The sequence below is a fragment of the Arvicola amphibius genome, chromosome 11 (assembly GCF_903992535.2).
Source record: "Arvicola amphibius chromosome 11, mArvAmp1.2, whole genome shotgun sequence".
Taxonomy (NCBI): Eukaryota; Metazoa; Chordata; class Mammalia; order Rodentia; family Cricetidae; genus Arvicola; species Arvicola amphibius.
In genome coordinates, this window is record NC_052057.2 from 41,025,344 (window position 1) to 41,046,366 (window position 21,023).

General features: G+C 49.3%; 1 protein-coding gene across 1 annotated transcript; it reads right to left on the bottom strand.

Moving 5' to 3' along the window:
- Positions 1–1,098: 1,098 nt before the first annotated feature.
- On the bottom strand, positions 1,099–14,576 carry Kcnmb3 (potassium calcium-activated channel subfamily M regulatory beta subunit 3). Its single transcript, XM_038347060.1, is given in 5 exon segments — positions 1,099–1,323; positions 1,325–1,378; positions 2,594–2,795; positions 7,175–7,348; positions 14,515–14,576. Coding segments are annotated over 5 exon segments (717 nt in total).
- Positions 14,577–21,023: the final 6,447 nt, after the last annotated feature.

The following is a 21,023-nucleotide window of genomic DNA, read 5'->3' on the forward strand; positions in this document are numbered from 1 at the left end:
GGTTTTCTAGGCAGCGGCTTTCCTCTTGGAATGAAGAGTTAAGGAAGAAGGAACTGCTGTAAATGTGGCAGACCTGGGTTTTCGGACGTTTTTGGTAGTTTTTATCTACAATAAATGAACTGCTGGCTGTGAGTATGTGTATGTATGCTGTCCACATGCCTGCATGCACGTGTTGGTGTGTGGCGACCAGAGCAATTTCAGGTGGCTGTCCTCAGTTGCCGTCTACCTTGGTTTTTGAGGCAGGGTCTCATTGACCTGGAGCTCACAGATTTGCTCTTCTAGCTGTCACCTGTCTCCAGCTCCCCCAGTTGTTGGGTTCCAGGGTACCGGTCAAGAGGCCTAGCCTGTTTGGTCTTTGTTGTTTTGTCTGCTTGTTTGTTTTTGTTTTGTATGTGTCTGAGAAATCAAACTCGGGTTCTCATTTTACCAACTGAGCCACCTCTCTAGCCCCCAGTACCTTTTCCTTTGAGAAATGTTTTCACGTGAATTGCACATGCTGACACTTGAGTGCCCGACAGATAGACCAGTGATGGCTTCTTATGTGCCAGCACACTCCACAGAGAACTGAGGTTGCACAGAGAACTGCCTTGTATTTATTTTGCCTCTGAGAAGAAAAGTGCTTCCTGGGCTCGTGTGAAGGAGACTTGAAAAAGAGAAACTGTTGAAACTGTACATGTTTTCAGAATAGATAGAAAACAGCGTCTGAAGACTGCCTCCCGTGTGGAAAGCTGTGGGGCCCACCTTTGTCCTTTACACACCAGGTTTGTACACATACATGGCTGGTTTTAGTGCTGGGGTATCAAATCCCAGGGCCTTGTGCATGCTAGGCACATGTTCTATCTGGAAGCTACGGCTCCAGCTATGTTTTTCTTAGACAAGATCGTATATAGTCCAAGCTGGCTTTAACCTGATCCTTCTGCATCAGCCCCTCCACATGCTGGGATCACACTGCTCAAGTCTTCAGCTGGAGCCTCTCGGGCTGAAGGAGCTGGGGCCGCCCTCCCTAGCTCTGTCTCCCTTCACCTGGCTCTGTGCCACACTGACACAGCGAAGCCCTGCGCCTGCCCACAGAAGGTGTTCTGCCTCCTGCCTGAACTCTCAGCCACCGTTGCTGTACTGGTCACACCGAAGAGAGAGATGCTGTGTCAGCCTCACCAAGCCAACAATCAGGGCCCCACCCAGCAAAGTCAGTAAAGGCCAAAGCAAGCAATGAAAAACAACCTTGTGGCCGGACTTCCTCAGGACAACTCCCATCTGGCCGTCGGGACTGTAGAAGCAAGTGAAAGTTCCATTTCTGTGATCGAAGAATTCCTTGATGTCCCGGGGCACTGTTGAGCAGATCGTTCCTGTCTCGGTGACACTTGGGCGTGTAAAAGCACTGGGAGGGTGGGGGAGGGGAAAAGCACTCTCAACAGCGGCCAGCAATGAGGGCTGCAGGCTGATGCTGTGCCGGGGGGGTCGTGGTTAAAGAGCCACAGTCGCCTCGCATAGTGTGGAGAGAAGGGAAAGGTTGGCAACAGGCACAGAATGAAATGCACTATGTCTGTTAGCTATTGGGCTCCATGTTGAGGGACTACAGAAATCGAGACATGGAGGCAAGGGCGATGGTTCAGCAGCAAAGGTGCTGGCTGCCAAGCCTGACCCTCTCAGTTCCATCAGCAGGAACACATGGTGGAAGGAGGAGAACTCATTGCCGTGAGTATCCTCGACCTCTACACACCATGGCATGTGTGTCTACACACACACTCTCTTAATGTGTGACTTTAGAAATGACTGCCTCCAAAATAGAAACCAGAACTCATTAGATTAAGTGTTTAATCTCCAGCAACACTGTTATAGCATGTCATCTAATAAAACCTTTATAGTTATATGTAACCATGAACTGTAAATCACATGAACCAGTGGTGTAATTTATTCAAACTGTAAGTTCTTTAGATGTCTTAATAATTACCACAGGGTGGTAGTAGCGCACGCATTTAATCCCAGGACTCAGGAGGTAGAGGCAGGTGAATCTGAGTTCAAGGCCAGCCTGGTTTACAGAGTCAGTTCCAGGACAGCCAGAGTTACCCAAAGAATTCCTGTCTTTTCACCCCTCCACCCCCCCCCCAAAAAAAAAGAATTACCAGCTTGGCTGAAGGAAGACTGAAGTCATTCATTCTAACCAGGTATACAGTGGGGAGACACTGCCTGCTTAGGACTTCACACTGAACCAAGAAGGTGGAATAAACCTCTCCTGTCCATGTACCCCGTTTCTCCAAGACTGCTGCAGCTTCCTCTATCCTGATGAAATACTGTGAACATATTCTGAAGGGGCTGAGGCTTTGCTTTGGTTGGTGGAGCCCTTGCCTCGCATACACATTCCTGGTTCAATCTTCAGCCACTTCTCACAAGATTTGGTAATCTCAGTACTTGGAGGTAAAAGATCAACATCATCCTTGGCTACATAGCAAGTTTGGGAACATGACCCACACCCTCCAAAGAAGACAATGTTCGCTAGAAGGAAACAGACTTTCCACAGATGGCTCGTGCCCCGCCCAGGACAGCACTAAGGAAGGGCAGCAGAGAGAACTCTGAGTTGTCAGACCCATGTTACCTTGGGGTTGCTTCTGACGGCCTCGTCGTCGTAGTGGAGAAGCACTTTCTGGCCTGAGTGGGTGAGATTTACGAACACCTGCAGACAGGGATACCCACCCTGGTCCTGGCAGCTGCCCTCACAGGTAAAGGTGAAGTCCAGCCAGTCCTCTGCAATGCGCGGTGTTGGACGGTGGTTGCGTTTGAACTCCTCTCTGTTAGAGCTGTGGAATGGAAAGTGGTCTAAGTCGGGGTGTGAGGATTTCAGAGCAGCTACTGGAAAGTCGAGTTGTGCCTCCTAAGACACAGCAGAGGTGATGGGCCATCCCATAAACCAGCACAAACATCACATCTTGACCAAGGAATGGGTGGGACACAGATGGCAAAGAGCCAGGTGTCTTAACACCTTAGCAGCCCTAACACAATCCTGTCAGGCTTCAGACTCACCCGAAGGAGTTCACTTGTTAGCATTAAGACTGCCTTGTGTGGATTCCAGGGATTCTCTCCCAGAGATTCTAGCTCAGGAGGTCTGAGCTAAAGCCTGAGAACCTCTATACTAACAGTTAAGATGCAAGTATTAGCCAGGCAGTGGTAGCGCATGCCTTTAATCCCAACATCTGGAGAGGCAGAAACAAGCAGATCTCTGTCAGTTCGAGGCCAGCCTGGTCTACAGAGTGAGTTCTAGGATAGTCCAGGGCTACACAGTGAAACCCCTGTCTCATCTTAACCCCACCCCCCAAATGCAAGTATTAGGAGAAATTAATTGACTAAATACCATTGCTCTAAATACTGAGCCACCAAGATTTGATCTCCACTGGGAAACAAAGCTGATTTTATGTCAGTGAACTCCTTAAGGTACCAAGCTATATCCTGCCCATCGTTATGCTCTAAGGAGTGTGGGCATGATGGTACATGCTACAAGCTCCATCACATTGGCCTTCGTTACATTTTCTTGGAAAACACTACACGATCTTGCCCTGTGTCATGTACAGATAATATCTTGGGTACTGTACTAATTACTTCCATGTTACTATGATAAATCCTAGAACCAAAGGCAACTCAAGGAGCCAGGCAATAGTGAACATGCCTTTAATCCCAGCTCTCAAGAGGCAGAGGCAGGCGGATCTCTGAGTTTGAGACCAGCGTGGTCTACAAGAGTTAGTTCCAGGACAGGCTCCAAAGCTACAGAGGAACCCTGTCTCGAAAAACAACAAAAGACAACTCAAGGAAGATAGAATTTTTTTTTTTTGGATTATTGTTCCAAAGGGCAAAGTCTATTGTAACAGATGCGGGTGGGGGGGGGTAGCAGCGTTAGGTGTGAGAAGTTGTCTTGATTGTGATTGATGTTGGAGAACCCAGTCCACTGTGGCTAGCACCATCCCTAGGTAGATCGGTCTGGACTGTATAGGTAAATTAGCGGAGCATGAACAAGTAAGCCAGCAAGCCAGCAAGCAGCATTCTCTTTGTGGTTCCTGTTCCCAGATTCCTATCTTTGGTTCCTGTCCTGACTTCCCTCAATACTAGACTCTGACCTGGAAGTATAATCCAAATAAACCCTTTCCTCCCCTGAGTTGCTTTTGGTCATGATTTTCATCACAGCGACAGAAAACTAGAGCATTATGGACACCTAGAAGACAAGGCTCCAGGCATGTCTGTAAGGAAGTTTCTAGAAGACCCACACTAACTGAGATTATATCCCATGGGCTGGGGTTCTGGACTGAATAAAGAGAGAAAGACAAACAAACTCACCCCTCCTATTGTCTATGCCATCCCACCATGTTGGCTTGTGCCCTCAAAGTGGGAGGCAGCAAAATAGACACTTTCTTGAGTTGCTTCCCATTAGGTGTTTGGTCACAACATGAGAAATGTGACTAACAGATTATCTGTGGACTCTGCTCCCATGAGCCCCTCCTACACAAGGCAAAGTGTAGGAGGATTCTCTCCCAGAGAATCCTTTACTCCCACTTACTTTTAAGAAAATCCCTGTCTAGAGTCAGTGCTTCCTACCACACTCTTAACATCAGTCACAAACAATAGTTTTCCTCCAAAGCAAATGTGCCAGCATGGAGACGTGTGTGTGTGTGTGTGTGTGTGTGTGTGTGTGTGTGTGCCCCAGCATGGAGACGTGTGTGTGTGTGTGTGTGTGTGTGTGTGTGTGTGTGCCAGCATGGAGACAACTCTGTGTGCCAGCAGAGGCCACAGCAAAATGCTGGGGAGGATAACAGGAGGCAGGTTAGGAGGTGGAGGACCTCAGACCGTACAAGCCGAGTTGTGGGGGCAGCCTCCAGGATCCTCTAGAAGGAGGGACCAGGCACCTCTATGGCCCCTAGAAGAGAATTCAGTCCAGCTAACACCGATAGAACTAGGTCAGAGTTCTGAACTCAAGAGATGTGAACTGCCAGTTGTTACGCCACCAAGTGCACAGTGCTCCATTACAGCAGCAACAGAAAGCTATACAGACGCTCTGGAAATGTCATTGTGACTACAAACCTGAAGAAAAACACGGTCACTGGACGTAGCCTAAGAAAAATGTTAGGCAAGTGAAAAATTACAGAAATGGAAAAGTACTTGCATTGGGGAGACAGTAAAGGCATTTGCCACATGAAGGGTGGTCACCTCAGTGCAATCCCCAAAATCCACGTGGTGGAACTAACTCCTAACTGCATCCCTCAGCAGGAATGTGGGGCACACACACTATCAGACAGGAGTGTGACATGCACACACACATACTATCAGACATGAGTGTGGTGCACACACACACACACACACACACACACACACTAATAAGCACATTTTAAATTTGGAAACAAAAGTTCTTTCTGAGCTTCAGTTCTGGCCTGCTTTTCTGCTCATCTGTTTAAACTCAGCATCTTGAGGTACTACTTAAGAGCTCTGTGCGGATCTGTTGGAATGTAAGTGCAGTGATTGTGATCTGGCTCTCTATCAGGGACCTCAGAGAGCTACAATAGAGTGCCACTGTCCCATGCACGAGGGCCTGAGCCCTTGAGACACAACAAGGTGAGTTTAGAACTTGGGTGTCACTTCACTAGCTCCACATCCCTTTGACAATGTGCCTCTCCTTTTATTGCTTGAGAATTTCATTCGTGCACGCAATGTGTTTGATCAAAGCCAACACCTTTTGTCATTCCCATTCTCCTCCCACCTTCCCTCCCGGCTTCACGTGTTTGTTGTTTTAATCCACAGAGGCCACTCATCAGTATGCACAGAGTGTAGGACCATCCAGGGGAGCATGGGTAACCTCTCAGGGTGGAGCCTCTGAAGAAACTGACTGCCTCCTGCATCAGCCATCAGTTGCGATAGTTCCTCTGCTAAGGGTGGAGCTTACTCAAGTGTCTCCCATTTGTGCCGGGGGTCTTCTGGCCTGATCTGCAACTCTCCGTCCCTTGGACTGAAAGATGAGGGGTGGAGAGAAAGGTGTGAGTCACCCTAGAAACCTTAACTGCTGTCGGTTAGGGACCACTCCCTCAGATGGTAAAGTATAATAAGATGAGACAGAAATGAGCACTGACAGCTCAGGCAGTGTCTTCACGGCTCTCATCAAGCAATTTCCAGAAATACTTAGAAAATAGAACTAACACAAGTTGCAGATTGACCTCAGTTTACGGCAGATAGCCTGCAACCATCTCCCGGACACCTCGCATGTTTAAAGAGCAGTCTAGGGGCTGGACAGATGGCTCCGCAGTTAAGATCACACGCTTCTCTTGCAGAAGACCCAAGTTTGATTCCCAGCACTCATCAGCCAGCTCAAAAGCCCCTGAAACTCAATTACCAGGGACCGGACACCTCTGGTTTCCAAGGGCAGAGACACACGCTCATATACATGTTTCATAACAAAAGTCTCCAAAAAAAAAAAAAAAAACTTCTGAGGCTCTCAGAATGTCTCAGAGGGGATACGCACCTGCCGCCAAGCCTGAAGCATGAGCCCAGTTCCTTGGACCCACATGGTTGAGGGAGAGAACTGACTCTCCAAAGTCGTTCCTTACATGGCTAGCTGGTACACACTCTCTCTCCCTCTCCATGAATCTGCCTGTATGTACACGTGTGTGTATGTGAACACCCGTTCCTTCAGCTCACATAGACGTGTGACATACAGCCCTGTGCCTCTTTAAAGGTAAGGGGAAACGGCTAACAGGAAAAGGAGAGAACGCTGAAGAAATACTAAGCAAGAGCTACAAATGTCTCCCTCGGAAGTCACACAATCCCTTCTGGTGACAAGAATGAGCTGGATTCAGAGCATCCGAGTAGGAAACAAGCAGATGTTAAGATTCCAGTAAGAGACCTAGCTGAGCAGGAGCAGAGAGAAGTTTCTTCTGCTGGTGATACCGGAGAGAAAGCTGGACTGGCATCTCCTAGCAGGGTGCTTTTGTGCTACCAACCATACCAGTCTCAACTGGCAATGAGACCGTGTGCAGAAACACATACGAGCTGTGGGTGTGGGGTAACTCAGGAATACTTCGCAGCGCCTTCTCTGCTCCACACCGTCCCCAGCATTGGCAGGCGAGCCCAGGGTGTGCCCAGGAGAATGGACTCCAGTACCGGGCTGGGCCCATCCGGGAGCTCTGGGCATTGACCTGTGTCTCACCTGAGCAAGAAAGGCTTCAACACCGTGGTCCCCAACAGGAAGAACATCGGCACAGAGGAGGCCATCATGGCAATGCCCAGCAGCGTGGCACGGTCCTCTCCCGCGCTTGATGGAAGTTTCGGGTGCACCTTCAGCGGGTCTCCATCGCTTCTGCTGGAAGCTGCAAGTGCTGGCCTTTGGGGTAAGTCAAGAAGGATGCTGTGTGAGCTGAAGAGAGCTCAGGCATTTACCATGTGGCCAACCTGAGTCTGCCTCACTAAAGTCATAAACAGCTTCCTGCAATGCCCCAGATCCCACACCCAGAGCTGAGAATGGGTGCCATCAATATAAGCCAGTATGGTATGTTGTCAAATATTTTTTTAAGATACAAAAAGCTGGGTGTGGCATAATTTACATTATATTGGCAAATCATCTTGTGCCGTTTAAAGTGGACTCTGGGAGAAACTGCAGCTCCCTTCTCCAAGACTCCAGTATTTTTTTTTGTCATGTACACTCCAAGACTGCTTGTCCTGGGTCAGGCTGGTCCCTAAGTGTGTCCGAGAGAAAGGAGAATGGCAGACAGCTAAGAGAGTGAAAACAGCACACAGCTTGGGGCTGAGGTAGTGGCTAAAGAGTTAGAAAACCCAAGTTCCCATTCCCGGGTCCCAGTCGAATTCTGGGTAATCATGACAGTTGCCTAGAACAAGTCTGGGGGTATGGCTCTCGGTCATCACCTGTAATGCAGGGTCTGGGCCTGCTTGTCTTTCAGTGACTCTATGGCCTTCCTGATTGTGTTTTCTCCATATTCTTAGGAACTCTGCATGGAGAGCACAGCTGCAAAAACCACGTTTACGATGACCTGGGATAAGAGGTTGCTCTTGTCGCTGCACACTGCTGCCCCCATCACCAGAGTGAGACAGCATGTGCTTGGTCTGGTCTACTGTTCACAGGTTCAAGGTCCCTCCCCCTCCCTACACCATCCCTCCCTCTTCTAACAAACCCGTGCTCCTCTCAACTCTGCCCTCCCTTCGTCTGTCCTGTCCTGGGAACTGAGATGACTCCATTCACAGGGATGTCTGCTGAGTGGTGAAGCCATCCCAGTTAGACATGCATCCAGCCACGCAAGCATCTGCTTGGTCTTTTCTGTTTTATTTTTTTTTTCTTCCTAATGTGGTATTGTTTGCTAACACTTTAAAATCATGACAGCTCTCATTAAAATACTTATTTCTCACTTCCCCAGGTCAGCTGCCATCCATTCCCATTCGAAGCCGAAGAGATGCAGCTCCAAGCGTGGGAACTCAGACCCCCCATTCTGCTGGGAAAGCTTCTGAAGTTTAGAGCCAAGCGAAAGTCCCATGGAAGGAACTGCCAGCTGTGTTTTGCTTTACTTTGCTTTCCTAAAGCATATGCCATGCTTGATCTCATCCCCTTGCTCCTTCCCGTCTTCTCGCTGCTGGCACTGCAGACTGTGACGGTGGAGAGCCCAGACTGTCCTGGACCCAGTGCTGAGAAGAACATCTGTCCCTCTGGCTAATGCCATTGTGGGTCCCAGCAAGACTTGCTTGAGAGGGGTTCTGTTTTGTTGGTTTTGGTTTTGGACAACTTGCAACAATCACTTCTTTCCTTCCACCACGTGGACTCTAGAAACTGAATTCAGGTGACCAGGGGTGGTTACCAGGGGTGGTGTTTGGTACCCTTTCCCACTGAGTGATTTTGCCAGCCCTGCTTGGCAATTTTTAATACCCCCCCCCCGTGTGTGTGTGAGAGAGAGAGACAGAGACAGAGAGACACAGACACACACACACACACACACACACACACACACACACACACACAGAGAGAGAGAGAGAGAGAGAGAGAGAGAGAGAGAGAGAGAGAGAGAGAGAGAGAGAGAGCGCATTTTGGTACACATGTCCATGTGGGATCAGAGGACATGTCTCTTTCATTTTCTTCTCTTTCCTTTCCTCCCCCACCCCTCCACCCCCAGACAAGGTTTCTCTGTATAACAGTCCTGGCTGTCCTGGAACTAGTTCTTGTAGACCAGGCCGGCCTCGAATTCACAGAGATCTGCCTGGCTTCTTACATTTTCTTTTAAGCACTCCATATGCCAGGCTAGGAACCTCTGGAGATTCCCCTGTCTCGGCCTCCCATTTCGGTATAAGAGCACTGGGGCTGGACAGTAGTGGCACAGGTCTCTAATCCCAGCACTTGAGAGGGAGAGACAGGCGAATCTCTGTGAATTCGAGGCCAGCCTGGTCTAGAAAGTGAGTTCCAGGACAGCCAGAACTGTTTCACAGAGAAAAACAAAAAGCTGAAACAACCACCACCACCACTGGGATTTCAGACGCTGAGCACTGAACCTGGCTTTTTACGCTGGCTCAGGGGGTTTGAAGTCAGATCCGCCTGCTTGCACAGGAAGTGCTTTGCCCACTGGACATGGTCTCTCCATGGGACCTGGGGCTGTGGCTCCAGCCGGCCAGCAAGCCTGGAGATGCTCCTGTGTTGGCCTCCAGCAGTATCTGGGCTTTTGTGTGTTTTCTGAGGGATCAAGCATGGGTCCTCTCACTGTACCAAATGAGCCGTCTCCCCAGCCCTTTCTCCGGTGCTTTTAATATTCTCACTGTATACACTCCAGGAAAACGGCCTGACTTGCCAGATCCTGCTCATCCCAGGCCAGATATGTCGTCCCTTCTACTTCTGCCCACTTTATAGCAAGTATGTGAGGGAAACTGACAGTCGCAGAGCGCCACCGTAAGGAAGTGACTTCATAGAGAGTGTGATAATGTAGTCACTGAAAATTTGCATGAAGATTCCCTTTCGAGAGGATAGTTTATGCAGGACACACAGAGGACATCGGGTAGAGGAGAACTAGAATACTGTCTGCATTCAACAGATGAATTATCTTATGACTGTAAAGGTAATAGGCTTCTACTTCAGTCACGTGGCAAACTGCCTACCTACCCCAACTGAGTACACAGTCAATGTAGACTAAACCTTAAAAATAAAGAGAAAGCCACAAAGGACTAAAAACATCTGAAAATGGGAACCCTAGCTTGGGTATGTTACTATAAGCTTGTAGAACCTGTCCTCGGGAAGCTGAGGTAGGAAGACCATGAGTTTGAGGACGGCCTAGACAAGATTGTATTTTATTTTAAAAAGGAGAGAGAGAAAGGAAGGAAGGAAAAAAAGATGGAAGGAAAGAAGGAGGGAGGGAGGGAGGAAAGGAAGGAAGGAAGGAAGGAAGGAAGGAAAGAAGGAAAGAAAAAATGAAAGAAAAAGCCCACAGAACAAAAGACAGAGTAAAGTTTCACCTTCTGGGACCCGGGTTTGTGGGGTGACAGGGACCGAAGCCACACCCAGGTCTAGCCAAGCACAGAATTTAATTCACCTCTCAGCTGGAGCCTGGACTCCAAAGAATGTGAGATTCAGTGTCAGGGAATGCAGACATGGTACACATACCATTTCTCGGGGACGCACATTAGAACCCTTTCTAAACCAGGATGCCAAGGAGAGGAAGAGCATCCCAGCTGTCCCTGGAGTGTCAGCAATCCTCAGGGACTTGGTGGTCAGTGTTCTGGCTCTACATTTGCTTGTGTGGTTGGTTGATTAATTGCTTGAGCCAGGGTCTTCCTCTGTGAATAGGCTGGCCTTGAACTTATGATCCTTCTACCTCAGCTCTCTTGCAGAGAACCTGAGTTTGGTTCCCAGCACCTGTGTTAAAAATTTACAACTGCCTGTAAATCCAGATCTGAGGGATCTGACACTCTATTCTGGGTTCCAAGAGCACACACACATCTCTATTCCTGTCTCTCTTACACACACACACACACACACACACACACACACACACACACACGCGGGGGGGGAGGAGTTGGGGGAGGAGGGAGGAGAGAGAACACTGATATGAACCTTAAAATATATATATTAAAACCGGGCGGTGGTGGCACACGCCTTTAATCCCAGCACTCGGGAGGCAGAGGCAGGCGGATCACTGAGTTCGAGGCCAGCCTGGTCTACAAGAGCTAGTTCCAGGACAGGCTCTAGAAACTACAGGGAAACCCTGTCTCGAATTACAGGTACTTGTGAGCTGCTTAATGTGGGCCAGGAACTGAACCTTAGCCCTTGGCAAGAGCAGTGGGCAATGTTACCCACTGAACCATCATCTCTCCAGCCCCAAGTCTGCCATTGAAAAAAATTACTTTTATATGTATAAATGTTTTTCCTTCATGTGTTTTGTGCACCATATGCCTGGTGCCACTGGAGGCCAGAAGAAGACATTGGATCCCCTGGAACTGGAGCTACAGAGGGTTGCAAGGCACTGTGTAGGTGCTGGGAACCAAACCTGGTCCTTTGGAAGAGCAGCCAATGCTCTTAACTACTACGCCATTTCTCTAGCTCCTCAAGTTTGCCGTTTTAAGTATAATTTCCTTCCTAGATTATTCTTGTCTTTATATTGTTTTAAACAAATCTGACCACATTAGATCTTTAGGGTTTTTTATTGTTGTATTTCTTGTTTAATTTCTATGTCATTAGCAATTCTTTGTAAAGAATTTTTTCTACTGATGATTTAACATCAGTCCGTCAATCAGATAAGATGTCCAGTTCTTGCCTGCATCCTCCGAGTTGGATGTTATTAGCTTGTCTTCCATTGTTGAGACTGTAAAGGCCCTGTCTGGGATGAACTCAGTGGAATTTCAAGCACTTTTCATTCCAGGATCTCAAAGTGGTTAAGAATGATCTCATCTAGTCAGTGAGATGAGTCAATAGCATTTATCTTTTGCCAAGAATATTCGTATCCTGGAGACATCAACAAGTGTCCTCTGTGGCACTATCATCCTTTCCTGTCCTCCCACCCAGTCCTCCCTGGCCTGTCCTCCCTGCCATCCTCCCAGCCCTGCCCATCCTGCCCTATTCATACTGTCCTGTCCTCCCTATGCTGTCTATCCTACCCTATCCTCCTGCTCTGTCCTCCCTACCCTATCCTCCTGCTCAGTCCTCCCTGCCCTGTCCTCCCTACCCAGTCCTCCCTACCCAGTCCTCCCTACCCAGTCCTCCCTGCCCAGTCCTCCCTACCCAGTCCTCCCTGCGCAGTCCTCCCTACCCAGTCCTCCCTGCCCAGTCCTCCCTACCCAGTCCTCCCTACCCAGTCCTCCCTGCTCTGTCCTCCCTGCCCAGTCCTCCCTGCCCAGTCCTCCCTACCCAGTCCTCCCTGCCCAGTCCTCCCTACCCAGTCCTCCCTACCCAGTCCTCCCTACCCAGTCCTCCCTGCTCTGTCCTCCCTGCCTAGTCCTCCCTGCCCTGTCCTCCCTGCCCTATCCTCCCTGCTCAGTTCTCTCTTTGCCCTGTCCTCCTACTCAGTCCTCCCTGCAGAGGGCAATTTTCCCACCAGTCCTGAGCACAGCAGCAGTTCCAGTGCGCACAAGCAGGCTAGCTTGCTGGCTGCCTAGCTTTCTGGATGTGATCAGGACAGAAGCGAGCAGCCTTGCCCTTTGACATGGGAACTGTGCAAGAACTGTTCCTTAAAGGCTCACTAGAGCTCAGCCACATGTCACAATTCACCTGGCAAGAATTCCCCTGCATTTGTGACTCTGGGCATGGGGCAGATTCAACTAGCACCTTCTGGAAATTGTTTTTTGTTTAAAAAAAAAAAAAAACAAAAAACAAAAAACAGGGAAACCCTGTCTCGAAAAACAAAAAAAAAAAAAAAAAAAAGAGGCTTTGGTCATTGTTCGGTGTTTGCTTTTAATTACAAAACTGCTTAACTTTTTTTTTTTTTTCGAGACAGCAGATGAGGTTGAATAAAAGCCACCACCAAGTTCAGGGTGGGAGCAAAGAGCACTATCCAGCTCTGCATATCATGAATAAAAGTGGATACAGGGTGTGGGACCGACTGACTGTCCTCCACGTCATGAGCAGTGCGGGGACGGACTGATAGTCCTCCACGTCATGAGCAGTGCGGGGACGGACTGACTGTCCCTCCACGTCATGAGCAGTGCGGGGACGGACTGACTGTCCTCCACGTCATGAGCAGTGCGGGGACGGACTGACTGTCCTCCACGTCATGAGCAGCATCTAAACTTTCACTTGCTGGCTTGGTCGCTGCTCAATCTCCACCACGCGGAGACTCACTGTAATGCTCACAAAGCATTAGTCATAGCTAGGAGACTTTCTCTGCTCGGTGGTCTGACCCCCTTCCTACTGCCTGACTTCTCATCCCCAACCCATCCCACACCCCTCCCTCTTCATGCCCCATCCCAGGTGGGTAGTTAAAGTGGGTGGCGAGCCGGTACCAGATCCCTACTAGCAAGCTTCCCTGTGGTGGGAGAGCTCGGCCTCAAGGTTGTTCCCCTCCCAAGAAACATGCCAGCACCGCTTTAATATCTCTTTACTCACAACCCTGGCACTGCTCTCCTTTCCTCTGCCTGCTGCTGACTGCTCTGCCTGCCCGGCTCTAGGACAGGTGTGGGAGCCCCACTTCCCTGAAGCTTAAAACTATTCTGCTTTTGCACGACCCTGGGGGAACTGGCGGCCTAAAAAAAAAAACGATCCTTTCACTTCCTCCTCTCATGCGGCGTCGTAGCTGGGTGGTGCGCACCTGCCACCTCTACTGGGGAAGGTGGGGGGCAGGACGATCAGGCGTTCAAGGTCAGCCTCAGAAAGTTATGCAGTCAACCTGGGCTACATGAGACCCTGTCTCAAAAAACAAAAAACAAACTAACAATCCCCCCAAAACTAACAAAACCAAAATAATAATATAAAAAGCTAATTACACAGGATACACAGTCTTATCTGGTTTAGAGAGTTCAAGGATAGTTTACTCCTGTGCTAGGGCACACATAGATATGTGTCACTATTTCAAGATAAGAAGAAGGGTGGCAGACACTCAGAATCTTATAGCTGTCTAGATGGGGAGCTGGCACCCAAGTCTTGGTCTGGACCACCAAGACTTCACCACTGAGACCAAAGGCTAGTGTCATTTCTTCATTTCTTCACACAAAAGGTATTGAGCACTGCCTGAGAGCTGGGATCCAGAGCCCACACCACCTGCCTCCATCACCCGTGCTCCAGATACATCGGTCCGTACCTATAATCTCAGCACTGGGGAAGTGGAGGCAGGAAGATCATTCTTAAATGTATAGAGAACTTGGGGCCAGCTAGTCTACCTGGGATCCAGTCTCAAAATGACAACCAAAGGTGGTGGTGGTACGGGGTAGAAGGTATGTGGGGGAGGGTCGGGGAATAAGAGGGTGTAGTTTGTAGCACCTACCAAGCTGAGCCCCCAATCTCAGCCTGTCCTCTAGAAGTGCACATAGCTTGTTTGGCAGGATGAACACTAGTGGGAGATTCAGGTGGGGACTTACCTCCCCTGGCGCCTCCGGCCACCCTGCAGTGTGATTTGGACCGGGATGCTGAAGGGCTGCATGAGGCCTGCAGCTGGCCAGAATGGATGCTGCTTGCCCGAGCCGTGCCCTTCTAGAACTCAGGAAGCTTGAGCATCATCAGAAATGCAGTTCCAGAGGGAGTTCCCAACTCCCTGCTGAGCCACAGCTTCCAGGAGCTCTCTCTGGTTCATCCAGAGCTGCAGGACTGGTAGAAGTTTCATAGAGAGGCGGAGACTCAGGCATTCTGTCTGGGCTGGCAGGCAAAGCGGAGCACTCGGGCACAGACGCTCATGAAGTACCTGTGCGATTCTGCAGTCAACAAGTCTCCCCCAACATTGCCTGGCACCTGCACCACCTGTCACCTGTGCTTCCTCTGAGCCACAAGGCGCACTGTCATAGAGACCAAAAGGCTATGGAAAGTCCCGAGCCCTCAGGGACTTGGTGTAATTGGAGACAGACATACCTAATGCATTACACATAACAAGAGGAAATGTTCTATCCCAGACACAGTCCCTTTTTTAAAAAATTATGTTAGGGTGCAGGTTTAACATAGCAGCTTTTCTGGTTAATTGTCTGTTCTGGTCAAAAGAATTAGCTTTACAACCCTGCAAAATGACTCAGTAGGTAGAGGGTCATTTGGCTAAGACTGGGTGACCTGGGTTCTGTGACCAAACAACAGGAAAAGGTGGAAAGAGAGAGCCAACTCCACACACCTATACAAACAGATCATGTGCACACACTCAATAATAATAATATTAATCAATTTAATCTTTAAAATGAACTTTCCAGCAGACACAATAGCATACACCTCTATTTCCAGTCAGAAGGTAGAGGCAAGAGGGTCAGAGTTCACTGCCATTCTCAACTACAGAGTGAGTTTGAGAATGTCCTGTGCTACATGAGAATTCTATCTCCAAAACCGTCATTACATTTATATCATTACCTGATTTTCCAGAATTTCTAAGACTCGGCGATGGGCTAGAGGATTGGCTCAGTGGTTAAGATCACTGGCTGCTGTTCCAGAAGACCCAGGTTCAATTCCCAGCACCCACATGGTGCTCACAGCCATCTGTACCTCCAGTCTTATGGTATCCAATGCCCTCTTCCGTCCTCCGTGGGCACCAGGCATGCATATGGTACACCAACATACAGCCGGACAAAACATTCATACACATAAAGTTAAACAAAAAAAATAATGAAAAGCAAAGCAATATTGTTCCTGGAAGAACAACTTAAATGAGGAAGAATTTAGTTTGGCCCTGGGGTTTCATGGGGCTCAACTTGTGGTTGCTCGGTAGGCGATCAAGGTGAACCCATCACTCGTTATGGGAAGGACGCAGATCAAAATACAGAAAGGGCCCAGGAGCAAAAAAAGCCCCAAAAATATGTTCTGGTGCTCTGCCTCCTCTACCTCCTAAAGTTCCAGAACTTTCCAAAGTGATGCCAACACCTGTATACAAATCCCTCAACTCGGGGCCTTTGCCGGGACATTTTGTATCTAAACCGAACCAGTCTGTGAGGCTCAGTTACCTCAGACATGAGTCATTTTGGGAGAGAAACTCACTGTTGAGAAAATGCCTCCAAAAGACTGGAATACACTGGTAGCACATTTTCTTCATTAGTAGCTAATGCGGGAATGCCCAGCCCATTGTAGGTGGTGCTGCCCCTGGCGGGTGGCACTGTGCTCTAAGAAAGCAAGCCGACCAAGCCGTGGAAGCCAAACTGTGATGCATTTAAATATGGGTCAGACTCTCAAAGTTGAAGCAACACCAGCATATAGGCATATACCAACACATATACCAGAGGTAGAAGCAGAGGCAGGTAAATCTCAATCAGTTCGAAGCCAGCCTGGTCTAAATAATGAGTTCCAGGACATTCCGACTATGAAGCGAGATCCTGTCCAAGAAAAAAAAATGTTAGGACAGCAAGAAGGGAGGCCTGGACTTCTGTCCACAGGCAAAGCAGAGGCTGCTGGGAAAGAGTGCGCATGCCCAGCCATCTGCCCTCCGCTTCAACCGGCACTAGCGTCATCACGCCCTCTAGGCCTGTGGTCAGCACAGCATGCTGCGGCCTCAGCAATGCAGGACAGCAGTAACATTTCAGAAAGGGTCTAGTGAGTCAACACATTAGCTAGGACTTTTCAGCTCTTCGTATAACTGTGTGCTTGAGCAGAGAAGTTCCTGCCTATCGGACCCTTTTATTCTGTGGGGAGACATAAGAAATAGGGGCCCAAGCACGGTTAATCCAAGTACTTGAATGTGCAGAAGAAAGAGAAGTAAACCCGGTTAGAGGAAGTCATGGGAAATGGCAGCACAAACACACCGAGTTGAGAGCTTAGTGGCAAGGAAAAGCCTACGGAATGGAGAACAGGACACAGCTAGGCAGGGGGAAAGATTGGTTGGGAAGAAGAAGCGAACACAAGGTTTCTGTAATCTCTGCACTGGGAAGGCAGAAAACGGGCGAGCAGGAGTCCAAGACCTGCCTGGGCAACATGATACCCTGTCTCAAAAGAGGCCCATGCAGCAGTGCCCCACCACTCGAAGGGGGTTTACGTTAGCTGGGCTCAGCTCCGCGCGGCTCTCTGTCTTAAAGAGCTGCTGCGAGTCTCCCTGCACCCCGCTGAAGTCTGAGTCATCTGTCTTTTTATTCGCTGCCCTGGACCCGCAGTTGTGAGTCACCGGAGCCAGCTGGTAACCCTTTTTGATCTGCCAGCTTCTTCCTCCCACAGGGCCAGGGCAGGGGCAAGAAGACAGTCATCCCCTGGCTTGGGTTGGTCACGGATTCGGGGGCTGTGTGGAGTGTGCAGCGGGCTGTCTCTGCAAATCAGCTCCCTCCCCTGGAGATGGCAGGGTCACAGCCTATTAAGGGGATTTATGGAAGAACTTTGGAGAAGTAAACATACAGTAACCTCTTTAGTGAGCCGTGAAGCTAGGAACAGGACGGATTCAAGACAGTCACCCCACCCAGCCCCCCACCCCAGGCTCCACCCTCACCTCCCACAAAAGGCCAGATTCCTTTCCTACCACGCATACTGTGGGTCTCCTTTGACCAAAGCTTAAGGGTGATTATGATAAAATAAACTTGGTTAATTTTCCAGAGCAACATGTATGACCTTGAAGATCATCCCGTTAATCTTTAACATTGAAACTAGCTGAGTGTGAAGCACGTGCCTTTTATCACAGCACTTTGGAGGCAGGGGCAGGGGCAAAGGTAGGTGGATCTCTGTGAGTCTGAGGCCGGCCTAGTTTACATAGTGAGTTCCACCACAGCCAGAGCTAGGAGAGAGACCCTGCCTCTCAGAAAAGAAACAAATAACAAAATCAAGTGGGCTTGGTGGTCCATGCCTGTGACCTCAACATTTGGGAGGTAGTCAAGAGGGTGTGGTTGTCCATGTCTGTGACCTCAACATCTGGGAGGTAGTCAAGAGGGTGTGGTGGTCTATGCCTATGGCCTGAACATCTGGGAAGTAGTCAGGAGGGTGTGGTGGTCCATGCCTATGACCTCAACATCTGGGAGGTAGCCAAGAAGGTGTGGTGGTCATTGCCAGTGACCTCAACATCTGGGAGGTAGTCAAGAGGGTGTGGTGGTGCATGCCTATGACCTCAACATCTGGGAGGTAGTCAAAAGGGTGTGGTGGTCTATGCTTACAACTTCAACATCTGGGAGGTAGTCAGAAGGGTGTGGTCTATGCTTACGACTTCAACATCTGGGAGGTAGTCAAAAGGGTGTGGTGGTCCATGCCTGTGACCTCAGAATCTGAGAGGAAGTCAAGAAGGCATGGTGGTCAATGCCTGTGACCTCAACATCTGGGAGGTAATCTAGAGGGTGTGGTGGTCCATACTTGTGACCTCAACATCTAGGAGGTAGTCAAGAGGGTGTGGTAGTCCATGCCTATGGCCTGAACATCTGGAAGGTAGTCAGGAGGGTGTGGTGGTCCATGCCTATGACCTCAATATCTGGGGGGAAGCCAAGAAGGTGTGGTGGTCCATGCCTGTGACCTCAACATCTGGGGGGTAGTCAAGAGGGCGTGGTGGTCATTGCCTATGACCTCAACATCTGGGAGGTAGTCAAGAGGGTGTGGTGGTCCATGCCTGTGACCTCAACATCTGGGGGGCAGTCAAGAAGGCATGGTGGTCAATGCCTGTGACCTCAACATCTGAGAGGTAATCTAGAGGGTGTGGTGGTCCATACTTGTGACCTCAACATCTAGGAGGTAGTCAAGAGGGTGTGGTAGTCCATGCCTATGGCCTGAACATCTGGAAGGTAGTCAGGAGGGTGTGGTGGTCCATGCCTATGACCTCAATATCTGGGGGGTAGTCAAGAGGGTGTGGTGGTCCATGCCTGTGACCTCAACATCTGGGGGGTAGTCAAGAGGGCGTGGTGGTCATTGCCTATGACCTCAACATCTGGGAGGTAGTCAAGAGGGTGTGGTGGTCCATGCCTGTGACCTCAACATCTGGGAGGTAGTCAAGAGGGCGTGGTGGTCATTGCCTGTGACCTCAACATCTGGGGGGCAGTCAAGAGGGCATGGTGGTCATTGCCTGTGACCTCAACATCTGGCAACAGAGGCAAGATGACTGCAATTGAGGACAATCTGGGTACAAAGTGTTGAAATCGTAGTGAAATATATAAATTATAAAATGCATAACTAGCCAGGCAGTGGAGGCACACATCTTTAATTCCAGCATTTGGGAGGCAGAGGCAGGCAGATCTCTGTGAATTCAAGGCCAGCCTGGTCTACAAGAGCTAGTTCCAGGACAGGCTCCAAAGCTACATAGAAAAACCTTGTCTCGAAAAAAATTTTAAAAATAAAATGCATAACTAATCAATGGGTAGAGTACCACAGTCCCTAGTTCTTTCCCTCCTTCTGTCTTTTCCTCATACTGGGGCTCAAAATGAGGAGCCGCACACATGCTCCTCAGCTGTACCCTCAGAGCCACAGCACCATAAAGTTCATGTTTCCCGTGTTCCTCACACAAGGAAACCAGATCCCCAGGAAATTAAGGGATTTGCCAGGAAGGCATCACTGGTTCCCCATCTCCGCATTGGAAGCTGTTGCAAGTGGCTGTCCTCCAAGCCAAGGAGCTGCCATCTTGGAGCATTTACCTGTGCCCCCTTGCAAAAGATCATCCCAGCTTGGCTTGTGTCTGTCTATATCCTCTCATGGAGGGGTGGAGAGGGTGAGTATCTAGCTCCTCCCTAGCACACGCTGTATGCAATTCTGCTTTATTGTCCATGGCCTCAGGGAGGGGCTGCATAGATTAGCCAGGGAAGACTGAGAGACGAGACCCCATCTACGTGGCTATGGGGGAAGCTCCTGCAATGTTGAGTAAGGCTTTTCAGGTGCTGCCTGTTGAGAAAGGAGCATCCACACCCCTGTAGATGATCCCTCATCTGTGCTCTGCAAGGAAACTCAATAAACTCCTCGGTTCCCCGGAGTGACCTTTAGCAGAATCGTGCCTCATGGGAGGTAGATATTATTCATGTCTCCCCGGGAAGGAATTTTAGCAACAGAAGTTCACGATCTCTCACCACTCAGACATGACCCTACCCAGAGACTTTACATGGAATTTAGACAATGGTTCCCCACAATTCAGTAAAAGATAGTGAGGACTATATGTTTTAGCGTTTTCTGGTAGCACACCCCCGAGGCCTGTATTTAGACACTAAGATTTCCAGATGATTTGTGGGGTATCCCAGGCACTGATGCCCAACAGAAGCAGCATTGTGGAGGCCTAGGTAGCCCTCAGATTTGTCTTCTCATGTCTCAACCTCCTTTTTACGAACGAAAGACAATTGTGTGTTACCCTTGAATGACCACCACCATGGCCGACCAAGCCTTGAAATGTAAATGTGAGGACCAGAGAGAAACCCCATCTTTCAGAATGCAGATGGAGCTGCAGGGTCTCCTCCTCCAGTGAACAGAGTGAACTCAGTGAGGAGATAGGGGAATGAGGCACCGCATAAGATGCCTTGGGAAATATCAGCAGGATATTCACCTGCCGAGCTTGGATCATTTTCCCTGAGTAAGTACCCACAGTGTCCTCGTTCTGCTGACTTCCTCCCACACGTTCATGCCACGGATAGCAGAGAGCAAGCCTGTGCGCTTTCCAAAGATGTCCTTGCCTTTAGTTCAATCGCAGAGTTCCCTCTGCTCTTTACAGGATTTCTTCCCACAGTCAGGCAGGCCTGCTTATTGCTTGCAGCCTCACGTGCTAAGCAAGTGTGGGGTTGAATGGCCCTGGTCCCGATGGGCTCATGTGTCTGGCTGTTTGGTTCCCAGGTGATGGACTCTGCAGAAAGGATTAGGAGATGTGGCCTTGTCATAGGTATGGCTTTGTTGGATGTCAGTCTGCCTCTTGGCTAGCAAGGCTAACAAGGATCAAAGGATGGATTCTAAATGTCTGAGCAGGGACAAACCAGGGAAGTTTTTTTTTTTTTTTTTGTTTTTTGTTTTTTTTTTTTTTATGTTTTTGAGCTTAAGAGTA